General features: G+C 42.6%; 1 protein-coding gene across 1 annotated transcript in view; it reads left to right on the plus strand.

The window, feature by feature from the left end:
• maml2 (mastermind like transcriptional coactivator 2) overlaps positions 1-12,367 on the plus strand; it is a 57,856-nt gene that overhangs the window by 36,233 nt on the left and 9,256 nt on the right. The window contains exon 2 of the mRNA XM_087795882.1: positions 2,482-3,645. Coding sequence (XP_087652008.1) covers positions 2,482-3,645 — 1,164 coding nt within the window. The remainder of the gene's footprint in view (positions 1-2,481; positions 3,646-12,367) is intronic.

Raw genomic sequence — 12,367 nt, forward strand, 5'->3', positions numbered from 1 at the left:
CCTCATTGCCACACACTGATTCGCTGATGACGAAGGCCAATAACCCAAGAGTAATCCAAGACCCACCGGTTGAGAATCAATGGCGTAATTTATATAAACCTGAGACATCGATTGAGCTGGAAAACTTCATCTCCTCATCGACACAAACACTACGTTGGATGTTTGATTAAATCCGGTGCAGATGAAGCACACGCGAAAATGTCCAAGTGCAGTGAAGTGCAGGCGAGCCCTCGGGCCATGAATCATCCTAATGTAATGTGTGCCAGCTGGTAGAAATGACTCAAATTTGTTCTCACAGTGAAATATGCTGCTGACTCTCAGGTCTCTGCACAATCAGAGCCATTTTATTTCCCTGCCGGCGCCGCGGTAACAGTCGTACAGTATTTCTGTACGTTCGGCACATTTTTACTCTCCGTGTCGGTAAAAATCCACTTTAGTGGAGGGAGTTGCCGAAGCCGCGGAGTCTGAAGTCTGCAGCGACGCGAGCGGATCGAGGGAAGTGTAACGTATGCAAATGAGGCGACAGACAAAGACTCTGTTGTCTGATCAGATTTCTAGCTTCAGCTCGGTGACATGAGACTCAGCGGCGAGAAGCCCTCAATCACTTTCATTGAGTTTGAGTGAAAGGAGGGTCGTGGAAGTTTAGACAGGAAGTGAGATCATCGTCACACATGACCATCCTCGATGGTCACGTGACTGCTCAGGAACAAGTTGAATTGGGACACGAGTTAAATTTAAACTACAAAGAATCCAGTTAATAACTAAATGTAGTCTGTATGTAGCCATTAGCTCCAATAGAGCAACACTATGTAGCATATTTAACTGCTGTTATTTGTACAGTGCTTTTCAGTAGTGCTCTGATGAAGCTTCATGAAGCAGTAACATGTCGTTTAGAGGTCAGTAGGTGGCGCCATCAGTTTAAAAATGATGTGATGTTTTATTAGAACAGCTGCTTAAAACAAAGGAAAATAGTACAGAGACCGCCATCTAGTGGACTCTGAAAATGATGACACTCCTTCACAAAGCTTCATCAAACCATTACTAGTTTTTTTTGGGGGGCAACTTTTCCTGGCCAAAAACTGCTTTATAGCATCCGGTCAGAGGTGGTAGTTGAATTAATTTCCATATTAGCTAATGTACTGAGAAGACTTTCCTAAGCTTCCAGGAAGAGAGAAACAAACCAACAAGCTTATAACAGCTGGAGACGCTTCAGTTTTCACAACAGTTCCAATTATCCTGCTTTAACACTGATTTAGAATTTAGACTTTAAACTTTAGGCAGCTCCTGGAGGAACTTACATTTGCTATGCTGTTAACTAGCATGATGTTGACTCACTGCTGCTCTGTTGTTCAAATAAACTCTTTAGGACTGTCCATCAAACATATAAAATATAAGTAGAATGATGTCATCAATGGAACATAATTGTATTTATTAATCTTCAATAGTTTTAGTGAAACAGAAAGAAGTGAAAAAGTAATGATTCTTTACATATATACTTAAACAGGCTGCTATGGTTGTCACTGTGTTGTCATGGCCTTTTAAAGTTTTTTAATTTGTATGTATTTTTCACCGTGTTTAGTTTTGTGACCCTGGTCTGTGAAAGGCGCTGTACAAAGAAAAACGTACTTACTTTGACAACTAAAGCAATAATTAATCTTTGAAAAAACAACCTTAATCACTTGATACATTTTGTTACCGTCTACTACTGTAACCGCTGATTGTTCTGATGATTTAGAATTTCTTTGGTTCACAAGTGTATAATTCAGCAAGTTCTCTGTGTACCGGGTTTTATGTTTTCTGCAAGTTGTCTGAGGTTGGTGAGGTTTAACAGAGATATTTTTGGATTGAAGACAATAACCTGATTTTGATTTGTTGAGTTTGTAAAAGTTCTGAGCCATCTGACTGGTCTTGTCGTCTAGACAAGCTGAAACAGCACCTTGGCGTCTAGAGGCTAAGATTGGAAGGTATATCTGTGGGTCATCCACATAAAAAATGATAGGAGACATTTTGACAAGTTAAAACTCCCAAAGGGAAGCATATAAATGGACCGAAAACTGACACTTGCTGTACGCCAAAGGCAATGCTAGCCATAGAACTTGAGATTTGTCCCATGGTAGCCACAAAGGTCCTGTTTAAAAGGCAGGAGTGAAACCACCTGCTCTTTCTGTGATAAAAAACCTAGGTTCTCAGACAATTGAAAAAAAACTTTAAGTACAGTCTCTGTACTGTCTCTAAAACCAGCGTTAAATGTTTTAAATAAATCACAAGACAATTCAAATATTTGGTAAGACACCACCCTTTTCAAAGCCTTTGCTAAAGTCTAAATCGGCTAAAGCTAACTTGTCGCTTAAGACTTACCGTTGCATGGGAACATACCAAGCTAGTGGAGAACAAGTAGCAGAACACTGCCTTGCGAGGGAATGCCTTGGTTCTGTCCTCACATGTTTTCCCTGATCTGATGTTTGTTTTCGTGTTTTGCAGCTTCATGGATCGTTACGGAGAAAGATTGAGGGACAAGCTCCGAAGCAGAGCAACGTCTCCTGTGCTTTCCCTGGATCTAACTTCAAACGGGCCCGCATGGAGGGTGCCAATCTGGGACCAGGGCCCATGAACTTGAACCCATGTCACTCCTTCCAAGGTTCCTCAAATATGAACCCACAGAGGAAGAACTTCATGATGTCTCACGGAGTAGCGTCCGACGTCTTCAACATGACGCTGAAGGAAATGAAAAAGGAACCAATCGAGGTCCAATCCTGTGGTCAGTCCAGCGCCGATATGATCTTTGACTTTAAAGACGAAGGCCAGTTGGACCCGGAGCTGCAGGATCTGTTCGACGAGCTGACCAAGTCGGCTTCGCCTCTGAACGACCTGGAGTTCGAGAAGATGCTGAAGCAGGACGACACCTTTGGTTTGGATCTTGGACGGCCCAGTTCCGTCGGTGCGGTGGGAGGTTTGGTCTCCCCACTGGACAAGCCCATCAAGCTGGAGCACTCTCCGGACTTTGGTCACGTTAACTGCGGGTCGCCGCAGCTCCGGCCGGCATCAGCTGGACCCGCGTTCGCGCTTGCAGGCGCCTCCTCCAGCGGCACCTCACAGAAGGTCCAGTCAGGTCCTGCTCGATCGATGCCATGCTGGCCTGAAATATCCCATGCTGAACAGCTGAAGCAGATGGCGGCAGCCAACCAGCAGCAGCCGAACTCCCTGCTGCATCATCACCAGGCGCCGACAGCGACCATGTCCGGCTGGTCGCACTCCTCCTCCGCCTCCTTTCAGGACAACCTCCCCGGCCCGGCACCGCTCAGCCGGATCAGCCCTCAGAGCAAAGGCATCAACAACTGTCTGTTCAAATCCAACGGCCACAGTGGCGCACACCACCTGGACGTGAAGGCTCTCAGCACCAAGCCGACTTTGCACTTCAGTCCCAAACCTACACACGCCACCAGCCAGACCCTGACGGTCGACCCACTGAGCAAGAGCTCGACCCAGCAGCAGCAGCAGCAGCAGCAGCAGTCGTCGTCCTCCAGCCAACACTCGCTCCACTACCAGAACCAGCAGATCTCCACATCAGCATCGTTATGTCTACAGAACAAGACGACCGCGCTGCACGTAGGCGGACTGCCGTTCAAGATGTCTCAGCAGCGACAGGTAAGGGAGCGCGTCACTATGTTACCTTGTGTTCGCTTACTAGTTACAAACTACGAAACCTGTCCCAAAACATCGGTGTTTTGGTCTCGACTCTGATGTCGTAACCTCAGACATTTCTCACCGTCCTCGCTCCACGAGTCCGGTCCAGACAAGCTGGTTCGTCTCTGAAAATGTGATGTGACGGTGACACAGATTTCCTCTCGTCACAGTGATTTCCTGTCACGTCTGCACAGCGGGATGTTCTAATTGGAGGTTGTTAGGCTGCAGGGGACAAGTGGTGGAAGTGATGGTGATCCGCTGTGCCGGAGTGACTCTTACTTTCTCTGTGGAAAGGGGAATGAATGGAAATAAGGAAGGAAGAACAGAATATGAAGGAAGAAGAGGAACAAAGGAAGAAAAGGGGGAAGGATGGTTTAAAAGGAGGTGGGGGAAAAAAGTAGGAAGGAATGGAAAGGCGTAAAGATAGGGAAGAGGGATGAAATGAGGAATAAAAGGAAAGAAGGAAGGGTGAAAGAAAATGGTAAAGTAAAGATAAAGTAAAATGAAGGAGGGAGCAAGTAATGGATGGCTTACAGTAGGTGGAGAAAGTAGGATCGAAGGGAAAGGTCTAAAGATATAGAAGAGGGATGAATAGAGGGTGGGAAGGAGGAATGAAAAGAAGGAAGGATGGAGTAAAGTAATGGAACAAGGGAAGGAAAAGAGAGGGAAGGAGGGATGGAAGAAGAATAGGATAGAAGGGTAGGGGAAAGATAAGGAAGGAATTCACTTAAGGATGGATGAGAAGTCTAGAAAAGTGGGATGTAAAACAAAGGAAAAGAAAGAGGAAAGACGATATTGAAGGATTGATTTAAGGAGAGAGGGAAGGACGGGAAAGGAAGGATGGAGGGGAAAAAAGGAAGGAAGGAACAAGGATCATAAGAATGGATTGAAGAAAAGATTGAAGGAGAGGTGAAAGGATGGAGGGGGTAGAAGAGAAGGATAGAAAGGAGGGGGAAGAGAAGAAGGGAGGGTTGGAATAAGGATACGAAGGAGGGGTGGAGATGGAAAAAGGGAGTTTTCGTGAAACGGTTGTGACGTCACAAACCGGTCCGACAACTGACACAGCAAACACAAGTGAACTCTTCGAAGGAACCATGAAGACTATGACGCTTCATCATCACATGTCAGCTTCAGGAGCTCAGTCAGTCGGCAGAGACTCGGAGCAGAGCATCTTCTCCTCGGTATTAAACTGAGGGTGGAGGAAGACTTCATGTATCCAGAAGTTTGTCTTCAGACGTCGATACGATGCAGATCTTGAGGCGTGTGCGTTCAGAACACAGCCTCTAGTGGAGTCGATGGTCTTCTTGGTACCGAGTCAGTGAGAATCAGAACCAGGGCAGCGAGTCCCAGCCAACCAGGTCACTCTGGCAGCTCACTAAAGCAGCACTTGTTTCCTGGGAAAAGAAAGTTGCTGCCAAGTCCAGATGCCGAGGGGGTCCCCGGGGACGCTGTCCTGGGTCCAGGCCGGAGGAAGTGTTGTGAGAGCTGCTGGTCCTGGATCAGCCGCCTGCAGTACCAGAGTGGACCAGCGAGACACATGTGGTTTTCATTTACAAGCAGAACAAGAGACGAGGAGGGGGACGTGGAAAACTGCTTCATGACACATCGAGATGACAGGAGGACCTGCACAGACCAGCACTCTGGTCTCACTGGCAACCCTCAGCCAGGTTCTCAATCCAGATCAAAGCGGTCTTCAAAGCACCTTTATATGAGCAGAAAACTACTTTTAGTTTTACTCATTTATCACCAATAAACATTCATATTTTCCAGTTATATTTCCAAACACACAATGAATCCTTCTGTTTCGACACACGTGAGGATTAAACACGTTCACAGAAAGACACGCAGCTTCAGTTTCAACATCTTTACTTGGAAAGTGAAGAATCTTCTGTCCACATATGAACCGACAGGGATCCTATGGAGATACTTCACCGCCATCTAGTGGTCGTGGCGTGCAACGGCGGTTGCTGGCTCAGCACATTTTACGGGCTCTTTTCTTCAAAATCTAATCTTTAAAATGCTGATGAATCAGATTCGACCCAGAGAGCACGCGGAGTAAATGACCTTCTTTCAAAACATCTACTTGAAAGAACTCAGGGAGTGCAGAAATCCCCCGAGCAGCTCATTTACATTCATTTATATAGCAAAGATATTGCTCTAAATTTATCTATTTTAACATTTGGCACATGGATAGTGACGAGATGTAATTAAGTATAGTAGTAATATGAACCCTCCTGAAGTAATACTTTGAACCCTCCTGGAGTAATACTACGAATTCTCCTGGAGTAACTAACTAACTAAGTAAAGTGGTAATATGAACCCTCATGGAGTAAGTAAGTAAAGTAGTAATATGAACCCTCCTGGAGTAATACTATACACCCTCCTAGAGTCACTAATTAAGTGAAGTAGTAATATGAACCCTCCTGGTGTAATACTATGAACCCTCTTGGAGTAATACTATGAACACTCCTGGATTAATACAATGAACCCTCCTGGAGTATTTCTATTAAGACTCCTGGATTAATACTATGACCCCTCCTGCAGTAATACTATGAATACTCCTGGATTAATACTATGAACCCTCCTGGAGTAATACTATGAATACTCCTGGATTAATACTATGAACGCTCCTGGAGTAATACCATGAACCCTCCTGGAATAATACTATGAACCATCCTGGAGTAATACTATGAACCCTCCTGGAGTAATACTATGAACACTCCTGGATTAATACAATGAACCCTCCTGGAGTATTTTTATGAAGACTCCTGGATTAATACTATGGCCCCTCCTGCAGTAATACTATGAATACTCCTGGATTAATACTATGAACCCTCCTGGAGTAATACTATGAATACTCCTGGATTAATACTATGAACGCTCCTGGAGTAATACTATGAACACTCCTGGAGTAATACTATGAACCCTTCTGGATTAATACTATGAACCCTCCTGGATTAATGCTATGAACCCTCCTGGAGTAGTACTATCAACCCTCCTGGAGTACTTCTATGAACCCTCCTGGATTAATACTATGACCCCTCCTGCAGTAATACTATGAATCCTCCTGGAATAATACTATAAACCCTCCTGGAGTAATACTATGAACACTCCTGGAGTAATACTATGAACCCTCCTGGATTAATACCATGAACCCTCCTGGAGTAATACTTTGAACCCTCCTGGATTAATGCTATGAACCCTCCTGGAGTAGTACTATTAACCCTCCTGGATTAATGCTATGAACCCTCCTGGAGTAATACTATTAACCCTCCTTATATAATACTATGAACCCCCCGGATTAATATTTTGAACACTCCTGGAGTAATACTATGAACCCTCTGGAGTAATACTATGAACCCTCCTGGAGTAATACTATGAACCCCCTGGAGTAATACTTTGAACACTCCTGGAGTAATACTATGAACCTTCCTGGAGTAATTCTATGAACTCTCCTGGATTAATACTATGAACCCTCCTGGAGTAATACTATAAATACTCCTGGATTAATACTATGGCCCCTCCTGCAGTAATACTATGAATACTCCTGGATTAATACTATGAACCCTCCTGGAGTAATACTATGAATACTCCTGGATTAATACTATGAACGCTCCTGGAGTAATACTATGAACACTCCTGGAGTAATACTATGAACTCTTCTGGATTAATACTATGAACCCTCCTGGAGTAATGCTATGAACCCTCCTGGATTAATGCTATGAACCCTCCTGGAGTAGTACTATGACCCCTCCTGCAGTAATACTATGAATCCTCCTGGAATAATACTATAAACCCTCCTGGAGTAATACTATGAACCCCCTGGAGTAATACTATGAACACTCCTGGAGTAATACTATGAACCCTCCTGGATTAATACTATGAACCCTCCTAGAGTAATACTATGAACCCTCCTGGATTAATGCTATGAACCCTCCTGGAGTAGTACTATTAACCCTCCTGGATTAATGCTATGAACCCTCCTGGAGTAATACTAGTAACCCTCCTTATATAATACTATGAACCCCCTGGATTAATATTTTGAACACTCCTGGAGTAATACTATGAACCATCCTGGATTAATGCTATGAACCCTCCTGGAGTAGTACTATTAACCCTCCTGGATTAATGCTATGAACCCTCCTGGAGTAATACTATTAACCCACCTTATATAATACTATGAACCCCCTGGATTAATATTTTGAACACTCCTGGAGTAATACTATGAACCCTCTGGAGTAATACTATGAACCCTCCTGGAGTAATACTATGAACCCCCTGGAGTAATACTTTGAACACTCCTGGAGTAATACTATGAACCTTCCTGGAGTAATTCTATGAACACTCCAGGATTAATACTATGAACCCTCCTGGAGTAATACTATGGCCCCACCTGCAGTAATACTATGAATACTCCTGGAGTAATACTATGAACCCTCCTGGAGTAATACTATGAACCTTCCTGGAGTAATTCTATGAACACTCCAGGATTAATACTATGAACCCTCCTGGAGTAATACTATGGCCCCACCTGCAGTAATACTATGAGTACTCCTGGAGTAATACTATGAACCCTCCTGGAGTAATACTATGAATACTCCTGGATTAATACTATGAACGCTCCTGGAGTAATACTATGAACACTCCTGGAGTAATACTATGAACCCTTCTGGATTAATACTATGAACCCTCCTGGAGTAATGCTATGAACCCTCCTGGATTAATGCTATGAACCCTCCTGGAGTAGTACTATTAACCCTCCTGGAGTATTTCTATGAACCCTCCTGGATTAATACTATGGCCCCTCCTGCAGTAATACTATGAATCCTCCTGGAATAATACTATAAACCCTCCTGGAGTAATACTATGAACCCTCTGGAGTAATAATATGAACCCTCCTGGAGTAATACTGTGAACCCCCTAGAGTAATACTTTGAACACTCCTGGAGTAATACTATGAACCTTCCTGGAGTAATTATATGAACACTCCTGGATTAATACTATGAACCCTCCTGGAGTAATACTATAAATACTCCTGGATTAATATTATGAACCCTCCTGGTGTAATACTATGAAACCTCCTGGAGTAATACTATAAACCATTCTGGAGTAACACTATGAACAATCCTGGAATAATACTATGAACACTCCTGGATTAATACAATGAACTCTCCTGGAGTAATACTATGGCCCCACCTGCAGTAATACTATGAATACTCCTGGAGTAATACTATGAACCCTCCTGGAGTAATACTATGAACCTTCCTGGAGTAATTCTATGAACACTCCAGGATTAATACTATGAACCCTCCTGGAGTAATACTATGGCCCCACCTGCAGTAATACTATGAGTACTCCTGGAGTAATACTATGAACCCTCCTGGAGTAATACTATGAATACTCCTGGATTAATACTATGAACGCTCCTGGAGTAATACTATGAACACTCCTGGAGTAATACTATGAACCCTTCTGGATTAATACTATGAACCCTCCTGGAGTAATGCTATGAACCCTCCTGGATTAATGCTATGAACCCTCCTGGAGTAGTACTATTAACCCTCCTGGAGTATTTCTATGAACCCTCCTGGATTAATACTATGGCCCCTCCTGCAGTAATACTATGAATCCTCCTGGAATAATACTATAAACCCTCCTGGAGTAATACTATGAACCCTCTGGAGTAATAATATGAACCCTCCTGGAGTAATACTGTGAACCCCCTAGAGTAATACTTTGAACACTCCTGGAGTAATACTATGAACCTTCCTGGAGTAATTCTATGAACACTCCTGGATTAATACTATGAACCCTCCTGGAGTAATACTATAAATACTCCTGGATTAATACTATGAACCCTCCTGGTGTAATACTATGAACCCTCCTGGAGTAATACTATAAACCATTCTGGAGTAACACTATGAACAATCCTGGAATAATACTATGAACACTCCTGGATTAATACAATGAACTCTCCTGGAGTAATACTATGAACCCTCCTGGAGTAATTCTATGAACACTCCTGGAGTAATACTATGAATCCTCCTGGTGTAATACTATGAACCCTCCTGGAGTAATACTATGAACCCCCTGGAGTAATATTTTGAACACTCCTGGAGTAATACTATGAACCCTCCTGGAGTAATACTATTAACGCTCCTTATATAATACTATGAACCCCCTGGATAAATATTTTGAACACTCCTGGAGTAATACTATGAACCCTCTGGAGTAATACTATGAACCCTCCTGGAGTAATACTATGAACCCTCTAGAGTAATACTATGAACCCTCCTGGAGTAATACTGTGAACCCCCTGGAGTAATACTTTGAACACTCCTGGAGTAATACTATGAACCTTCCTGGAGTAATTCTATGAACACTCCTAGATGAATACTATGAACCCTCCTGGAGTAATACTATAAATACTTCTGGATTAATACTATGAACCCTCCTGGTGTAATACTATGAACCCTCCTGGAGTAATACTATAAACCATTCTGGAGTAACACTATGAACCCTCCTGGAATAATACTATGAACACTCCTGGATTAATACAATGAACTCTCCTGGAGTAATACTATGAACCCTCCTGGAGTAATTCTATGAACACTCCTGGAGTAATACTATGAATCCTCCTGGTGTAATACTATGAACCCTCCTGGAGTAATACTATGAACCCCCTGGGGTAATATTTTGAACACTCCTGGAGTAATACTATGAACCCTCCTGGAGTAATACTATTAACCCTCCTTATATAATACTATGAACCCCCTGGATTAATATTTTGAACACTCCTGGAGTAATACTATGAACCCTCTGGAGTAATACTATGAACCCTCTGGAGTAATACTATAAATACTCCTGGATTAATACTATGAACCCTCCTGGTGTAATACTATGAACCCTCCTGGAGTAATACTATAAACCATTCTGGAGTAACACTATGAACCATCCTGGAATAATACTATGAACACTCCTGGATTAATACAATGAACTCTCCTGGAGTAATACTATGAACCCTCCTGGAGTAATTCTATGAACACTCCTGGAGTAATACTATGAATCCTCCTGGTGTAATACTATGAACCCTCCTGGAGTAATACTATGAACCCCCTGGAGTAATATTTTGAACACTCCTGGAGTAATACTATGAACCCTCCTGGAGTAATACTATTAACGCTCCTTATATAATACTATGAACCCCCTGGATAAATATTTTGAACACTCCTGGAGTAATACTATGAACCCTCTGGAGTAATACTATGAACCCTCCTGGAGTAATACTATGAACCCTCTAGAGTAATACTATGAACCCTCCTGGAGTAATACTGTGAACCCCCTGGAGTAATACTTTGAACACTCCTGGAGTAATACTATGAACCTTCCTGGAGTAATTCTATGAACACTCCTAGATTAATACTATGAACCCTCCTGGAGTAATACTATAAATACTTCTGGATTAATACTATGAACCCTCCTGGTGTAATACTATGAACCCTCCTGGAGTAATACTATAAACCATTCTGGAGTAACACTATGAACCCTCCTGGAATAATACTATGAACACTCCTGGATTAATACAATGAACTCTCCTGGAGTAATACTATGAACCCTCCTGGAGTAATTCTATGAACACTCCTGGAGTAATACTATGAATCCTCCTGGTGTAATACTATGAACCCTCCTGGAGTAATACTATGAACCCCCTGGGGTAATATTTTGAACACTCCTGGAGTAATACTATGAACCCTCCTGGAGTAATACTATTAACCCTCCTTATATAATACTATGAACCCCCTGGATTAATATTTTGAACACTCCTGGAGTAATACTATGAACCCTCTGGAGTAATACTATGAACCCTCCTGGAGTAATACTATGAACCCCCTGGAGTAATATTTTAAACACTCCTGGAGTAATACTATGAACCCTCCTGGAGTAATACTATTAACCCTCCTTATAAAATACTATGAACCCCCTGGATTAATATTTTGAACACTCCTGGAGTAATACTATGAACCCTCTGGAGTAATACCATGAACCCTCCTGGAGTAATACTATGAACCCCCTGGAGTAATACTTTGAACACTCCTGGAGTAATACTATGAACCTTCCTGGATTAATTCTATGAACACTCCTGGATTAATACTATGAACCCTCCTGGAGTAATACTATAAATACTCCTGGATTAATACTATGAACACTCCTGGTGTAATACTATGAACCCTCCTGGAGTAATACTATAAACCATTCTGGAGTAACACTATGAACCCTCCTGGAATAATACTATGAACACTCCTGGATTAATACAATGAACTCTCCTGGAGTTATACTATGAACCCTCCTGGAGTAATTCTATAAACACTCCTGGAGTAATACTATGAATCCTCCTGGAGTAATACTATGAACCCTCCTGGAGTAATACTATGAACCCCCTGGAGTAATATTTTGAACACTCCTGAAGTAATACTATGAACCCTCTGGAGTAATGCTTTGAACCCTCCTGGAGTAATACTATGAACCCTCCTGGTGTAATACTATGAACCCTCCTGGAGTAATACTATAAACCATTCTGGAGTAACACTATGAACCCTCCTGGAATAATACTATGAACACTCCTGGATTAATACAATGAACTCTCCTGGAGTAATACTATGAACCCTCCTGGAGTAATACTTTG

Source organism: Callionymus lyra, chromosome 7 (genome assembly GCF_982586985.1).
Source record: "Callionymus lyra chromosome 7, fCalLyr1.hap1.1, whole genome shotgun sequence".
Lineage (NCBI taxonomy): Eukaryota > Metazoa > Chordata > Actinopteri > Syngnathiformes > Callionymidae > Callionymus > Callionymus lyra.